Source organism: Chionomys nivalis, chromosome 17 (genome assembly GCF_950005125.1).
Source record: "Chionomys nivalis chromosome 17, mChiNiv1.1, whole genome shotgun sequence".
Lineage (NCBI taxonomy): Eukaryota > Metazoa > Chordata > Mammalia > Rodentia > Cricetidae > Chionomys > Chionomys nivalis.
Genome location: NC_080102.1, coordinates 7,800,647 through 7,818,574, shown reverse-complemented (window position 1 = coordinate 7,818,574; position 17,928 = coordinate 7,800,647). Strand labels below are relative to the sequence as shown.

The 17,928-nt window shown below is 41.2% G+C and overlaps 1 protein-coding gene across 2 annotated transcripts in view; it reads left to right on the top strand.

Annotated features, from left to right (window-relative positions):
• The first annotated feature begins 5,579 nt into the window (after positions 1–5,579).
• The window catches only part of Angpt1 (angiopoietin 1), a 225,509-nt gene continuing 213,160 nt past the window's right edge, over positions 5,580–17,928 (top strand). For both annotated transcript variants that reach the window (XM_057792663.1, XM_057792662.1), the window contains exon 1: positions 5,580–6,286. In XM_057792663.1, coding sequence (XP_057648646.1) covers positions 5,990–6,286 — 297 coding nt within the window. In that variant the 5' untranslated portion in view covers positions 5,580–5,989. The remainder of the gene's footprint in view (positions 6,287–17,928) is intronic.

The window sequence follows — 17,928 nt, the reverse complement described above, 5'->3', positions numbered from 1 at the left end:
AACAAATCTCTTTGTGTCCTACCTTGTCCAAAAGGGAAGAGTTCATCCAGGCATCCAGGCAAGCAAGAGGAAGACTGTTGAGACAATGCTACACTAGAAATAAATCTAAGTTATCAGAAGATAAAGATGAGCGAGAGAGAGAGAGAGAGAGAGAGAGAGAGAGAGAGAGAGAGAGAGAGAAGAATCTTAACAAAATCAAGGCATCAATTCGCAGACTATTGTCTGCAGGTGTTGGAGAGTGCTGGCTTCTGAACATAAAACCTACTCTATCTGTAGCAACACTTCTGGTTATTTCAGGAGAGCCTCTAGATGGTCATGTTGGCAAGGAAAAGGGAGGGGGTTATTAGACTGTCTCCTGGGAGTCCAGCCATTCCTCATAACTGCTACCAACAGGATGTAAGTCTGCTCAAGTTGTTCATGGTCTCATAGTCTTAGGAGGTAATGGGGTCTATACAGTCTAGAAAGTTAGCTGAAGGGGCACTTTCAACCATGCTGGTAGGAGAATTTTAGGGGTAATACAGATGCATTGGGGGACAACTCACCCACCCCTCTAGACAACCCCTAAGCCATATGCTGTCAGGAGACTCAATAAGCTATTTCGTATGAGATTATACATTTGGTGGCATCATAATCTTGTTCTGTTTTGGGTGCCTTCCTCAGTGTTGAGAAGACATTGCTCCCATTTCTCCATGGAAACTTCACACAACAATAGGATTGTCATCTCCACAGTGATTTTAAACGTGAGCGTGTAGTGTTTGTGAACGGTAGCCTTTTCACCGAGGAGTGAGTAGAAGTCACTTTATTTCGAAGATCAAAAACTTTTCTGGACTGAAAGTCCCAAGTCATTGAGTTCCAGATGAGTGATAACGGCTGAGGGCAATATTAGTTCTTTGTTTGTTTCTGTGATAAATCATATGACCTGGGGCAATTTAATGAAGGGTGAGTTTATTTGTGTGTGTGTTTCTAGAAAGAGTCCATGTTAGCGGGAGAGGCTTCAGGAAGCATTTGCATCCTTACCTACAAACACTAAACTGGAGAGGGAGCTACAAGTGGAGCAAGGTCAGAAACTCTCAACATCTGACACCTGTGGTCTTCAGCAAGAAGATCACTACCCCACCAAACAGTACCACCAACTGATGACCAAGTAATGAAATATCTAAGCCTATGGGGGCATTCTCATTCAGACTACCACAGCCAGTCTTTCTCAGCTTTGTCTTATGTGAAGTGACTCTGTCATTAGTCAGTCTACTGTATGGCAGTTACCCAAGGTCTCCTCTGTGTCAGGAAAAGGAGGGTCTAGCTACTAATAACAAAGGCATATTCCCTGCATCCAGAACCCAGATCCAATGTAAAAACCAACAAGGAAAAGGGATCTTGAGTGCACAGTAATAGTTTATATAATCCACATGCTGCTCTCATGTACAAAACAAGGACCAACGGATCTTCTTATCCACAGGAAATACCATCTTACCACAATCTGCCTGCTTAATGCATCATCCCCTTCTCTTCTTCTCCTGTGACCACACAGTCACAACTCCCTCTATTATTTGACCCTATTCCCACAGATCCTCCAAACTGTTTTCACTCTAGACCTTTGTTTCTTGATATTTTCTTGAGTCTTTAGTACCTCCATCCTTTCTTAGAACAAATTCTGCCTTAGCTCTTTCTAACTTGATTTGCTCTGGTTAAAAATTAACTTTGCAAGTCAGACATTCACTAATTGCTAGGAATTTCTTCCACCAGAAAGTAAGTCTATATTTAAGTAATAGTTTTCTCATCTTCCTTTGTCTAGCCTTTGTCTACTGCTGTGTCTACAGATTTATCAGTGTTGTCTCAATTAGTCTGAGCGAGGGACATTTCACATGCACTCATGATGTGGTGGTCATGTAGTAGCTCCATCTGCTGTGGGTGCTGTTGCCACTTGCAGATGGCAGAAGGACTGTGAGTGACCTGACATGGAACTAATCATTCAGAATGGACTGAAAGAATAGCCTGCTCAAGCAACTAGCTTCCCTGTGGATGAGCAGATGGGACAACAATACTCATGTGTTCTGATTTAATATTAGCCCTACTTGAGATGAATATAACATGAATCAATGAGGTTGTGGCTGGGAATAGATGACTGCTGTGACTGCATCCTAAATTCTAAGAAGTAACTTCTACTTGAGTCCTAATACCTACGCATTCTTGTAAGTAACCTAGTTCAGTGAGATATGGGTGACTAAGAGATGGCTTAAAGATCAAGTTCATATTCTGCTATAGAAATAATCATGAATCTTGGGTAATTAGCCTTTATGTGACCTAATTTTTTCATCTGTAAGATGGGTGCAATAACATACAATTGTGTGGGTTTAATAAAAATTAATAAAATAAAATAATAATAATTTGTAAAAGAGTAAAAATAAGTATTGATGTTGCACTACATTTAATTTAATTTAATATTTAATTTAATTTAATGTCTATCACATTCTTTTGGGTAAGTTTGGATTTACCATACTCCCTTATGTAGAGGTTCTAGGAAATCTTACTGAATAAATACAATGGATGTGAGCAGTCTTGTGGTAGCCAAATAACCAGAGAAATGTGTCCCTTAAGTGACTAGTTATTCCATTCGCTCATTCACTTAGTGTTTTGTTCCTTCAAATAAAACAGATGGTGAGAGATATGACGAGGAGGTTATTAATATTGAACTGATATATAGTCACTTATTGGACTTAATTGAAATCAGGAAGGCTTCAGAGAGAAAGCTGTAAAGCCTGGTTTAGGGGGCACGTTTAGGGCCATTAAGTGCCCACTTTAATGGGGTCCCTGGTCTCAGTGGAAATTCCACCATTTACATGACTATGTGTAGATATGACATACGCCCACATTCCAGATTTTAAAACTAGCCTATTTCAGACTTTAAGTTAATGCATTTGTTTCTCTCTTGGAATTATAAAAGGTTTGGAGGTGAGGTAGAAAACAATTTTAATGGCATGTACTTCTTATTCCTTCCTGAAATGCAGAATATTTCTGAAGAGCTAGCTGGTGACAATTAACTCTCACTCTTGGTCATATCCATGGTCCTCAAAGCATGGTAACCTTAGTGAGAGGGGACTTCCCAAAGCCTACACTGTCCCTTAGCTAGAGTTTCAAAACACAGGTTTAGAGACATTTCTGCGTGTATTAAATGCTTATGCCTAATCTGTGAACATTTTCCCTAAACTGATTCAAGCTCTTCCAATATCCTTTACTTATGTTTTCCTGGGAAAACCCTGAATCATCTTTTTCTCTTGCTTACCTTCAACTGTTTTAGGCTTGCTTCAGTTCCCTTCTCCCTAGTTGTCTGTGGAAACTGCCCGTTTTCCTTTCTTCCGTTCAGACTGGAAAGTTCGCATGTACAGACCCACGGAGAACAGTTGGTCATGGCCATTTAGACACGCAGGGGCTGTAATAGAGACCTCATCGCTCTCCGTTAACTCCCTGCCGGCTTTCAGCTGCACTTGGTTCTTAACAAAGCACTTATAGGTGTTGGTTTTGGACGCTCTTCTTTCTGTGGATGACTTTCAATGTAAGCATTGCTGGAAAGCATTCTTTGGCAATCTGCTTTTCTAGTGTGCTTCATCCTGTGGTTGTATAGGGGATGCACATCATTTTGTGGGACTGCAGAGGAAGAATCAATTCCTATTTGTGCTGGGAAAGTAGCTTAATTGGTAGAGCATATGGCCTGGGTTCAGGAAGCCCTGGGTTCAATCCCCAGCACTATATAAGCTAGGTGTGTTGGTAAAGAAATATCAGGTAGGGGCAGGAATATCAGAAGTTCAAGGTCATCCTGTCTACATGAGACACCATTTTAAAATAGAGAGAGATAAACTAGATATTCCTGTCCTTTCTTGATTGGGTACCAGCAAGTTCTCTGCTTTGAGTATGTAGAAGCCTACTCAGTTATTAGTTGTAGTCCTTTTTGAGGTTGCTTTTATTTTTCTCAGAAGTTTTCAAAGATTGGCTGACCCAGTGCTTAGAAAGTTAGTCTCAGAGCCCATTCTAGTAATCATCTGCTAGTTATGTGAGCTGTAACTGATCAGCCTTGCTGTGACTCAGTTTCCTGTTGATAAAAAAAAAAAAAAAAGAGTTAAATATACTACCCACACCTTAGGTTTGCTGTGATGATTAAATGAGATAGTATATAAGGAGTGTTGAATGTGGACTGGCAAATTCTCAAGCGACATTAGAGCTGCCTAGGAGTAATACCTCCCATGACTCTGGTGGTCCGAGATTTTTTTACCCCTATGTCTGGCATATCTACCCATCTGATTGGAAATGTGTTATTTGGTGTGGACCGATGATTCCCATCACTTTTCTTCTCCCCAACCCCCCACCCAAGGAAGGAAACCACAGCCTTTCTGGAGTCTATTTTGACCTCTCTCCTCCCTAAAGATGCATCGCTAAACCCTACTGACTTCACCCACTACCCTACTCCCATTCGAGGACACCAGAGTCACACGATGGCTTCTGTCTGAACACATTACAGAGAGGGGAGGCGCCTTTGCTTCAAAGCCCACCCAGTCTCTGATGAAAACCCTGTATGTAACAAAACATGACCTCCACACATACCCGGTAAATATCCTGGTGCCGTACTATATTCTGTAACACTCTCCTGGCCTTTGTATTTGACTATCCCTTTGTTCAAATATTTATATTCTGCACTTGGGAAAACACCTTCTGACCATGCCTTTCTTTCTCGTCAAAACCACAGAGGGTTCTCTTGTATAAGCCATTGGCACACCTGATCCATGCTTGTCTCAGATGGTGGGCCTTTAGCCACAAAGGATTTGTGTGGAATTTCCATACCAGTGTTAAAGACAGCCATAGTAATGCCAGAGGTTCTTGTGAAATATATGATTAGTAAGTACCACAGGAATTAATAATTCTCAGGCCACTGTCTTGAACTGTAACCACATTGTTTTTGTAGGGAAGTTGCTCAATTTATACACGCAGAGTGTAAACGGCTGCATTCTGACTAAGAAGCCAGCTTCATTTAAAATCCATATCCCAAAAGGTACTCAAAAAATACTACTTAGTACGCACAGGCTGTGTTGCTTTGATTGACAAATTATGGTAATTTCCTTGACAAGTTGATCTTTACATTCTTCTCTCCACCTCCCAAGTAAATACGGCGGAAGAATGGCATCTCTAAAAATAGTTTTTAATGTTTTCCCCGGAGTTAAAAATAATGAAATCTTAATTTAATAATTTTATAGAATTATAAAAAAATAATTCATTAGAGATTGCGCCAATTTAGGGTCTCTCCATTAAGCAGTAACTTTGGAAACATATTTCTAGTGTGCTAGGTTTTAGTAGGTCAGCACGCATACCCAAATGTATTAAGGTGGACCGCTCTGTTTATTGATTTTCCGTGCATCTGCTAAGGGCTCAAGGCAACTGTCTGCGGAAGGGGTGGGAGGCCCATACATGATCGAGGTCATGCGCATCTAGCCAATTTGTAAGCTGATCCGCCGCCCAGAGCCATCAGCAATCCTTAGCATAGGGGCACACACTCATGCATTCCTGTCAAGTCATCTTGTGAAAGGCTGCCTGCTTCCAGCTTGGCTTGGATGTGCAACCTTAATAAAACTCACTGAGGTCTGGGAGAAAATAGCAGATCTGCTGCAGATAGGGTAGAGGAAAGGGGCTAGAAAATGTACTCGCAGCTGACTCAGGCAGCCTGCGCGCTGAACGGTTACACAGGGAGGAAACAATAAATCTCAGCTACTATGCAATAAAAATCTCAAGTTTTAACGAAGGAAACTATCATTACAGTAAAATAAAAAAGTAACATTTTAGAACGAGGCTAAAAAATGGCCAGCTTTCTGTGGATCTTCCTCCAACGTTTTCTTTAAAGGGAAAAGAGTCAAACAAGCAGTTTTACCTGAAATAAAGAACTAGTTTAAAGGTCAGAAGAGAAGAGCGAGCTTTGCAGGAGGCACGGAAGGCGAGCGCTGGCAGTACAATGACAGTTCTCCTCTCCTTTGCATTCTTCGCTGCCGTTCTGACTCACATAGGGTGCAGCAACCAGCGCCGAAGTCCTGAAAACGGAGGGAGAAGATATAACCGGATTCAACATGGGCAGTGTGCCTACACTTTCATTCTTCCAGAACACGACGGGAACTGCCGTGAGAGCGCGACAGAGCAGTACAACACGAACGCTCTGCAGAGGGATGCTCCACACGTGGAGCCGGACTTTTCTTCCCAGAAACTTCAGCATCTGGAGCATGTGATGGAAAATTATACTCAGTGGCTGCAAAAAGTAAGTGATCGCTTTCAGTTTCTAATTGCATAGAGCCCTTTCCGTTCCCACTCTGCAGCGAGCTCAGAGTTCTATAGGGGGACATTTGTGTTTACCTTTTGCTCCGGGGGGCAGTGTTTGCAAAAGAAAAGGGGCTCTCTCGTCCCTGGGTTCCAAGTGTCCCGGGCTTGTGCAAACCTCTGATCGTGTGGCGCTCCCCTTTTATGTCAACGCTGGTTTTCTCTATTCTAAAGTTTATCTTGAGCACTCTGACTGTCAAAGCCCAACTGTCGAAAAGAAAGCGCGCACTTCTTAGGCAAGTTGGTGTAAAAAGAAATCGAAATCGTTATAGTAATACTAACTGGGGTTTAAATGGATGGTACAGCAAGGAGTTTTGCGAGTTACCATGGGAAATCGTCATAAAACGTTCAGCTCCCCACCCCCAACTTTTAATAACGCTATCGTGAAGTGAGAGCGAGTGTAAAATACCCATGTTGTAATTGTTTAGAAAGACTGTGTTTATAAGTAAAGGGAACTTCACTTCACAAGCAGTAGTCGAGCGGGGATGACATTTGTCATATATTCCATCTGTGCATGAGAAAAAAATCAAGAAAACAATTTCTGGTGTTAAGCCATAAGGACGTGGTTTTGCCCACATTGAGGGTAGACACGGAGCCCCTGGCGTCTCCTGAGTGAGTGCACCTGCAGATTGGGCTGAACAGGAGACCGCTGTGCTGATTCCTGATCAGCCTCCCTTCCCTGGGTTAATTCCAGAGACAGGGCCATCAGGGAGCCCGGGTCTCTTGAGAAACCTTAGTATGGAATACGTATTTGATCCAAATTTACAGAAGTCAGATTGATGGGCACGTGGATCTCTTTTCATAAGCCACAGAATACTCTGTAGTTTTCTGTTGTCAAGACGGTCTTCTTAATGGTGAGGAGTTTCTTCAGCTCGTTCCCTCTGGGCTGTTCAGCTGTGTAACAGGTAAGTGCATGTCTCCATAGCCACGACAGTATGTGCACTTGCGAGCTCCTCTCCACCAGGACCTGTGCTAAACACTGGCCTCAGTGTGGGCAGGGGGATCACAAGGAGGCTAGCATAGACATGAGATGAAGGAAAGACAAACTTGGGTTCTGTGTGGTCCCAGTCACTTAGGTCTGTGCCTGCTGAATCACGCCTGGTGAGCGCTCTTCCCCTTTCGTCCACTAGGGACTGAGCTAAGATCACAGTTATTTCTTCGAGCGTGTGAACGGGAACTTGGTGGATCTGGGGTTCCCAAACCAGATCACAGGTGAAATGTTAAGCTGCTGCATGAGAAGCAGGAGGCAAACAGTCTTTAGGGGTCATAGACAGATTTCTCTGGCACTATTCATAGTATTAGTTTATAATAGAACATCTGCTTTTTCTTTGGCAGAATTTCGTTCTACAGTGAATAAACGAGTTTGGTTTAATAGTTTGCTATTATGGCCAATATCCCATCCATAGTGTTTTCAATGAGAATTGAATCATGATGAATTAGTCTGGGTTCTTTGAGAGGGTCTCCAGTGGGAAATGCAGTTCTAAACCGTGAATGAGCTATTCTACCAAAAATGTAATGTTTTGTTTGCTTTAAACCTACAATCAAAATGGTGACTCACACAGCGATGCATGTTTTTTTGTTGCTATGCAATTATTCAGCAGTGACAGAGCAAGCGCTCAATTCTGCTGGGGTTACATCATGCAGACACTTCATATGTTAATTCGCTTCAGGAAATAAATTTGATTCTCGTTCGCTTTGTTCTTGGTTAGAGATTATGGCAGAGTTTTCAGATTATAGCCAAGCATAAGTATTAAAATGTTCCTTGGTTATATCAATCCTCGCAAGAATGAATCAAGCTGAATAGATGTTGAAATGTCCCAGTTGGTATGAGTCAGAGCCCTTGGCTTGACTATTGTCTGTTTGGATTTGCATATCTTTTGTCATTGTTAATGTGATTGGTTGGAGGGTCAAGTAACCAAATAAATGCATTCATCAAAGAACTTGCTAAAGACGCTCATAAATTTCCCTTAATTAGTGTTTTCTTCACCTCAGACTCTAAACTGCATTTAGTATGTTTGTTTGAACACTCATATGCACATTTTTGACTGTGATTATTTGGAATTCAGTATTTATAACTTATGCCATTTCTATTTTGATTGTAAGTGGTTGCAATAGGTTAAGAAGTTGTATACTGCAGAAACTGCTGCGAACTGTGCGTCCATCAAATCGTTGCAGCAGTTTGTTCAACAAGGTTATTTATCAAAGTATGATGAATATTATACACCTCATGGCATCACTGTGTGGGGTTCTGATGCAGAATAAATATATATTATCAAGGCTGGATAGAGAGAGCCAGAAAATTGTTTGTGGTAATCTGTTCTTATCCTTAAACACTTATAAAGGGGACTTTCATAAATAGTCTTTGCAAGATATTGACCATCGCATGGTTTACTTTATAAGACTCTCAACTTTCAACTACCCAACTTTTTCTGTCTTACAACTGACAAGCAAGTTATGCAAGAAAGCAAATGAGTCATTAGTAAATATCACAGCTTGATGGTATGGCTCTCTTGACTTGATGGGCTTAATTCAAGAAGGTTCATTTTCCATGATCATTCATTGTTAATGTGATGTGGGATGATAACTCTTGACAGATAGAGAGTTGTGTAATTACATGTTCAACATCCGTCTATGTTTGGATTTGCGGCTCCTTTATTATTTGAAGATCCTGTATTATACAGCTCTTTTGCAAACTTTTCCAATGGTATCAGATGAACAAGAGGGACCACATCTTGGGTACCTGCATGTGAATACAAATGGATGTTGGGTTTTTCTTTTTTTCTTTTTTCTCTTTTCTTTCCTTTTTTCCTCCTTTCCTCCTTCACTCCCTCCCTCGTTCCCTCCTTCCTCTCTTTCATCCTTCCTTTCTTCCTTTCTCTCTCCTGTGGAGGTCAGAGGAGAACTTGTAAGAGTCAATTTTACTCTTCAACCATGTGGGTTTTAGAGATTCAGCTTGGGTCTCCAGCCTTGGTGGCAAACACCTCCATCTTCTGATCTGTCTCCCTGGCCCCCCTCTTAATATTTGTGGTTGTTTTCGCTGCTGCTGTTTGGTGTTGCTGTTGTCATTTTCATGGGGGTATTATGTTTGGTTGGTTTCCAAGGTAAGGTCTTACTCTGTACCCCAAGCCAGGACTTGGAATGTACTACATAGTGTAGTACAGGGTGGCCTCAAACCGGTGACTCATCAATCCTCTTACCTCAGCCTCCTAAATGCTAAGTTATGGAGGGTTTGGTTATTGCTTCTGCTATTATAATTTTTAATGTGTATGTGTTCATGCATGTGAGTGTAGGTGTGTGTGCACATGTATGGAGCCAGACAACAACCGCAAATCCTGTCCTCGGACTACTATTTACCACTTCTAAGAAAGCTTCTCTAGCTGGTCTACAGCTCACCAATTATGCTAGGCTGTTTGGCCATCTATCCCCAGATCCTTCACATGCCCCCTCTCCTGTGCCAGGAACACAAAGAACACTATCATGCCTAGGGTTTTATGTGGGTGCTGGACACTCAGCTTCGCATTCTCATGCTTGAAGGCAAAGCCCTTCCTGGACTGAGCCATCTCCCCAGGGCTTGCTTGCTGTGGCTGATTTGCTTTGCATCTTTTTTTCCTGTGACTCTTTATGACAGAAAGATGTATGATTAATGTATCTATTCTGTGTCATCTATGACTATTCCTTTTTCCTATTTTTCAATAGTCTGCAGGACTGCTGGCCTGTAGCTCAGTGGTGGAGTGCACACCTAGCATGAGTTCCTAGGTTCAAGCCCCAGTACTGGAATAAACAACAACAAAAGAGAAACAAACAAATTAGTCTGCAAAGATGCACATTTAAAACAAGAAGCAGTGTAGATTTGGGGGCAAATCCTTAGAAAATCTGCCTTGCTTTTGCCAAATCCTGTTTTGTTTTGTTTTGTTTCCTGGTTTTTCGAGACAGGGTTTCTCTGTGCAGCTTTGGAGACTGTCCTGGAATTCACTCTGTAATCCAGGCTAGCTTTGAATTTACAGAGATTCCCCTGCCTCTGCCTCGGGAGTGCTGGAATTTAGGGCATGTGCTATCACTGCCAGGGATCTTTTGCTACTGATAACCACAATGGTAACAGGAGGTCAAGGTTTTCTAATTTTGGAGGGACTGCCTAAATGTACGAAATGAGTAACAGGTGATTAGTAAACTATTATCTATACATGTTGAAGAAAGCATAAATATATGATTCATGTAGAAATTGGGAAAAAGAAGTCTCTGTTGCCAAGAAATGTTTGTAGCAACAATTTGCTGTAAGTCAGATAGTAACAAGGCGGACACCAATTTCATTTGAAGAAAAGACACACAATTTTCAAACAAAAAATAAGTTAATCTGCTTTAACTTTTCAACCAATACATGCATTTTATTATTTGCTTGTTGCACTTTTGTGGTCTAAAGCAATGAAAGCCTGTCTGACCTCAGAGCCTGGGAAGTTGCAGTTATCACAGACCCACTGCTAGCTTTTGCCCAACATTAATTCTTTCAGTAGATCTCAGAGTTTGTCCAAGGCAAGTCCTTTTCCAGGAGGCTATAGCTCATCCTTATCCCTTATTCCACCATTTCACATTGACTGTCATTTAGTAGTGCTTATCCCATAGGTAATTATTGGATTATGTAATTTAAAATGAGTAGGAGATATCTTGATTTCTTCCTTAAAATCCTCCTCTAACTCCCCATTCTGAAAGAGCAAATTCCCAGTTCCTTACCACAAAGCCCTCCATCACTCTCCCTATACCCCTGTCTGGCCTCATCATTATTACCTTCAAAGGACATTCCAGACACTCAAATGGCATGGCTTTTCTTCTGATTTCTCCAAGAGACAAGCTCATTCCCGCCTCAGGCACTAATACTCCTTGCAGAAAATTGGTCCCTAGCTATTAGCATGGATGTGTCTGTCTCTCTTAAGTCCTCACTCCCTCAGAAGGTTCCCCTGAGCCGCCTTCTCCTCCTCATTTAATGAGTGACTTGCTAGCATGCTACCCTGCCTTATTTTTATGGTTTTTAAAAAATTAAAATACAAATACATCATTACCTCCTTCCATTTCCCCTCTCCAACCCCTTCCATAGGTCCCCCTGAATTCTCTCTTGAATTCCTTATCCCTTTGTTTTCAGTTGTTTAATTTGTAAACCTATAAATACGAGTGCTTACTTAGTCCATTTATAATTTTGCTTGAATGTATATGACTTTGGGACTGAGCACTTGGTATTGGATGATCAATTCTCCAGCTCTTCCCTCAGGAAGACTATTTCTCCCACTTTCAGCATAGTCGCCTCTAACTGTCCCTTTAGCCCTGTGAGGTTGCCCCCTTCCGTGTTAGCATGTCGTAGTTGTCTGAAACTATCCCTTTAGCCCCGTGAGGTTGTCCCCTTCCGAGTCAGAATGTCTATTGGTGTCATGCTTGTTCATATGTTCAGGTCTTGTTAAGCGGCAATTACAGCGAGACTTCTCGGTTGTCACATCTCTGGCTTTTCTAGGAGACACATTCTCACATCAAGCTTCCTGCTTCTCTGGTTCTTATAATCTGTCTGTCCTCTCTTAGCCCAGGAACACATGTTTCTTTGGGGACTGGACATCACATGATCACTTTTTCTCTGAACCAAAGTCAGGTGGGGTTTTCTGTTATGGTCTCTATTTGTTACAGAGACATTTCTTTAATAAGGGGTAAATAAGGTAATATAAGGATTCTATGTTTAGAATGTAGTTAGGTATCATGCTTGTTTAGTAGGATGGAGGGTAGAGATTCTTTTCCAAGATCCACAACTTCATTAGCCTTGGGTAGCTTCTCAGTACCAGGCATGATCTCCCTCTTGTTGAGCTGGTCTGAAGCCCGATTAGATAGCTGTTGGTTACTGCCAAGGTCTGGGTACATACCACTGTTACAACCTTGGGGTTGTGCTATGCTGGTTGTTGTGATTCATAGATGTCATAGCTGGGTAGGGCTGTTGACTGCTTCCTCGCCTTGTAAGCTTGCATTCTGCTTTCTGGTACCCTGGAAACTGGTCTCTAAAGAGGAGTGTTTCAGGTGAGATCCAGCTCTGATTCACAGAACCCTGTGTCTGAAGTGTGCGATTCCTGCAGCGAAAGGGATTCAACCTTCAACTCTGGGAGGCCACCAAAATTACCCCATTTTTTATGGCATTAACTGCTATGTTACATAATATTAAGCATTCTTTTCCAAAAATTTATTCTGTCTTAGACATTCGTGGTCACATAAAGTCTTCAAGAACAAAGTTTTTGACTCTTGATGCAATTTCCCTTATACCTAAGAGTGCATAACACATAGTAGGGTCTCAATAAGTTTTGCAGAAGGGAAGACTTGACAGTCTCATGGGCATGATGCACTAGGAGGTCAAAACTTTATCTGTATTGTTGATTAATGTTTGTTGACTATGTTTATTCTTTTGGCTGCATAATGACTGTTTGGTAACAATTTCTAAAATAGTGGGCAGAGAATGGACTTTCTTACCAGAAAATTTAACCAACCTCAGATCAAAAAATATTTTTAAATATGGGACTGAAACAGACGTGCAAATCTTGTTATCTTTTTTCTAGACAATATGATAAAACTATCATTTGCACAGCATTTAGGTTATATTAGGTATGATAAGAAGCTGAGAGTTGTTTTAAAGTGCATGGTGTACACATATAATATGAAAATGGTATGATATTTTACATAGCAGGCTTGAGAATCTACAGATTTTTGTCCTCCAATGGGATGCCTTGGAACCAACCCCTCTCCTGAATGCTAATTGAGGAAAATATTTCCCCCAATTAGTGAAGAAATGAATAATTTCACGGAGATATTCACAATACAAATAACATTTATGACAATAATGCTAAACTATATTCCACATATTACCCTTTAGATACACAACATGAGAATCTTTTAAATAATCCGTATCAAGAGTCATCAAACCTTTGCTCCGGGGCTAAATCCTGTCTCTCATCATGTTTATAAATACAGTTTGACTGCAATAGAACCACAACCACAGTCAGGCCTGTATGTGTTGCTCAAGCCTGTTTTTGTCCTACAAAGGCAGAACGGAGGGATTGTAGTTGAAGTGAAATGGCCCATAGGGCCTAAATATTTTAGTATCTGGCCCTTTAAAAAAAAAAAAAAGCAAAACTTCCTGATACCTGTTGTATCTCACAAGAAGAAAGAGCATTGATATTGAGAGGTAAGCTGTGAGGCTGGTTGTGTGGGAAAAACATTGACCTCCAGGAGGCACAGAGAGGTCTCTGGCGGTTGGCAGAAAGCCTGACTAAGCCAGTTCTTGGCGTAGTGTTTGGCATGCTGTGAGGTGACATTTCAGAGTGCAAACAAGGGAATTTGTGTCTTTTCTTTCCTCTACTCTTCAGCATGTGAGCAGAGGACTAGTCTTGAAGCTGATACAAGCTAAAGAGAAAAGGCACCCCGAGAACAATACTGATTTGCTACCTCTGGGTAAACAAGTCTGGGGAGTCCTGTGTCTTGTGCCTGTTCCATCCTGTCGCCTGCAGCATTAGCGTGGATGTTGACAAGACATTGGAACCATTTTGTGGTCTGAGGCAAGGACTTCGGTCAGCCTCTCCACTCGAATTCAGCGCACTTCGTAGATGGTCTCCCTCCCGTTTAGTTCAGATCAAACATTAGAAAGAGCACACACTTGTAGAGATGTCAGGAGTGGGATGCTTGGCTGCCAAATGCAGGGCATCATCAGCCCCGTCTCAAAACACACTGCATTAAGAAGTTTGAATTTGAATTTCCTTGTGCCTTTTCGTGCGACTGGTCTTTTTTTCTTTCTTTCTTTCTTTTTTTTTTTTTTTTACCGCAAACTACGCTGTACCGTTTGCACAGACGCACAAGACTAATTACGTTCTGAGTCATCCTCAACTTTTGTTCCAATACAAGATTATCCTCTGCAGTGAAGTTGGGAAATTCCAAACCCCTTTTGGTTTTGGCCCCATGGTCTCGGGGAAGAAGGGCCTCTTGGTGTTCAAATCTTTTTACAATGTGTACAAAAGATGTGCCCTTCTGTTATTAAGGAGTTTCTAAAGAGCGGAGCCCCCTCTGGATTATTTTTTTTTCTGTGTTTGGAGGTTATTTCTGGGCAGGTTCTGAATACAGTTCTCTAATTCTTACAGAGAAATATTAGGTGGGAGAGGTTAGGCTTGATTGGCCCTAGCTGTCAATCTATGTTTGGGCTGTCTTCCTCCAAACAAAGGAGAAACAATATATAAGATATAACTACTGCACAGAGCCTGCTAAAGCTTACTATAGCTCACCAGTCCACTGACAAGACTCTCAGGTCTCTTTTCTTTTGCCTTTATTAGGAAAATAAGGTGTAAGATAAATCGTATTTGATTGGACAGTTCACATACTGCAAGTCCCCAATGAAATGTATTTCTTATTTGCTTTAAACTATTGAAGGAATAAAAAAAATCACAGATTTCAGTGTGTTCAAGGTCAGTCAACAGCTGGAATATTAATAGGATGTTTATATAGGATGCTAATGGGAACACCTTAACTATTCATAGCATGTTTATACCATCAAATTCACAGACATCAAATTTTGTTGAATGACTGAGACTACCCATGGATAAGAGATATTTTAAGGTTTAGTGATTGGGAAGGGGGTATGTTTGGTCAGTAGTCTTGGGTTTTATTTGTGAAAATCGAATGAGGTAAACTAACATCTTAGTTCTTAAAAATCACTGTAGATGAAACCAGTAAATACTTTTAAATCCTAAGTTGTATTTGCCTCTAAACTGTTGGGAGTCCCAGCGTGTCTTACACATGTCAACACTATTCTTACCATTGACTTACAGATAACTAGCTGGAAACCCAGTGGGTTCTTATTCCTGCTCAAGAATTGCTCTAGCCGTCATGTTTCATTGCCAAGATCCTGTCTCATTGCAAAGATAGAAGATATAGAAATTATATATTATTACCAATATTTCTAATTTTTTATTCTTTGCCTCATTAATTTGATATTCTACACAATAAGAATGCAAATATCATATGGTAATTATTTTAATAGTAATTGAACAGTAGTTCAACAGTCATTTAATAAATTGGATATTTAATAATCAAAATAACAAAAGTTTAAGATTTGTAGTGTATGAGCATGTATATGAGGGCGTATATGTACATGTATGCATGCAATGGTCAGAAGACAACCTCAGATGTCATTCATCAGGCACAGTCCACATTCTATTTGTTTATTTGTTTGTTTGTTGATATAGGTTATCTCAGTTACCTGTAGCTTATCAAGTAGCCTAGGCTGGCTGGTCAGTGAGCCCCACCACCTGCCTGTCCTCACCTCTTCCCACAAGGAGTGAAGACATCACACATCACCAGCTTGTCTCCACCACTAGCTCCTGGATGAATTTTTTTCTAATTTTATATTTTTTCTATTTTTCTTTAATTGAAAATAGATTTTTTCATAATATATTCTGATTACAGTTGCCCTTCCCCCAAATCCTCTGAGATCCTCCTTACCTCTATTTTTGGATAATTAATGCATTTGAACGGATTGAATTGATTCATTTAAAATACTTTGTATAACAGAACTTGATTTTCAAGCAAAGGATTAGAGAAAAATTTTGTATGTCATCTAGAAGCAGGTGGATGGTCTAAAGGAGACTTGCAGTGAGGTTTGCCCAGGGCTCCTCTCCTAGCAGCACCCTCAGGGGCACCATAGATCCCCAAAAATATATTTAAATATGACTTCAGTACAGCACCATATAATCTAGCCGGCGGTGGTGGCACACACCTTTAATCCCAGCACTCAGTAGGCAGAGGCAGGTGGATCTCTGAATTCGAGGCCAGTCTGGTCTAGAAAAGCTAGTTCCAGGACAGGCTCCAAAGCTACAGAGGAACCCTGTCTTCACCCCCCCCCCAAAAAAAAGTACCAGATAAATCAATTAAGAGGGAGGTAAAGCAGCTCCAACCAACCTACTGTTAGACAAAAAGCCCAAAACTTGTTAGGCTGAATATTTATTGCTAAGCCAGTATGAAATCTATCAAAATACAAAGCACTTTAGGGTTATTAAATGTTGGGGTCACCAAAAAGGAAAAACACAAAAACACACTCACTCTTCTAGACTTTAAAATCTCTAGGTCCACCCCTATTGAGGATAACTCAAATGTGTTAAAATAATAGATAACTCCCGATCAGTCAGTGGAAGAGTGTGTAACTAACTTATATAAATATCATCTATTTGTACCACAGCTGAGCCTGTCTGCACTTTAGGAACAGGCAATGCATGTTGATTTCCTGATAGTAGAAGGCATGATATTCACTTCATACAGAATTCTGATGAGAGTAAAAAAAATCAGCATTATGTAGGCATGTTGATATTTTCCAAATTTTCTTGCTGCTTTGTTTGATCTTAGCTGAGTTTTGCGTTTACCTCCATTTTTGTTTATGTTTACTTTGTAGGAAACTCTTTTGTGTCGATTTTGTGAGGATTCTCACGTAAGCTGAGACACACCCCGCTGTTCTCAATGAGGATAGCTGAGAGAACAGTGTAAATTAGTGGCTTTGTCTCTGGGGACTTCTGCTTTTTCTTCAGCAAAAGCATCTGATGGGACTTACCATTCGGAGTGGGGGTGGGGGATAACTGAGTCTGGAGGCTCTGGGTACCCAGATACCCGGAGGGAGGGATGGTCCTAACGCCAGTTCTCACATAACTTGACTAGTAACTTTTTTCTCTTTTTCTGTTTTTTTCCCTCCAAACAGGGTGTAATCTTATTATTATTCTAAAATGAGGTTTCTCTCTTTCTCTCAGTCTATCTCTTTCCTCCCTACACACACACACACACACACACACACACACACACACACACACACACGCAGCGTCTTTCTCATCTTTCAAGTTTTCCAGTGACTGGCATTTTCCAAACCCAGGTTCTCTTACTCTGCAGCTAATTCAGCTTAACTAAAGCTGGGAAAGCAGAGGAGGCGTGATCTCAGAGCAGGACTGCAGAGCTTGGGTCTCTCTTTTCCATTTTTCTTCTGTTACTGTTTTTTGAAGTGCCCCGAGAACCTCCACCCACAAGCCGTAGAGTGGGATGCTGGAGAAATGACTTGAGCAGGCTGGTGGGAGGAACAAATTCTCCAATGACTGTTCCTTCCTGGGGACTGAGGGTGGGGGAGGGGTTGGGTCAAGATTTTTCTGGCAGGGCCTCTCTGCAGTGCCTTAGGGTATGAGATTGAGGATGCAGCAGGAACTGCAAGAGCTCAGCCTTAGGGAGAGGCAAGCAGCCCCTTGCTGGTCACGGGACCATTTGGAGGCGTCTTCAGCCTTAGTTTAGAAGCATAACCTACTGTCATGGACAGACATGAAAGCAAATACATTGCCCACAGTTCCTATGTCAGGTTTAAAGAAGATCCGACCCAATGCTCAAACTTGTGTACCACAGTCAGAACACCTAAATTTGAATCCTGACTATGCCACCTTAAGCAATTTCCGTCACTTCTCTGTTTCTCTATTTCATTTTGTATAAATTTGAAGTAAAATTACTACTTACATTATAGGATTATTTCAGATGTAAGCATAATTCACATGAATTCTTTTG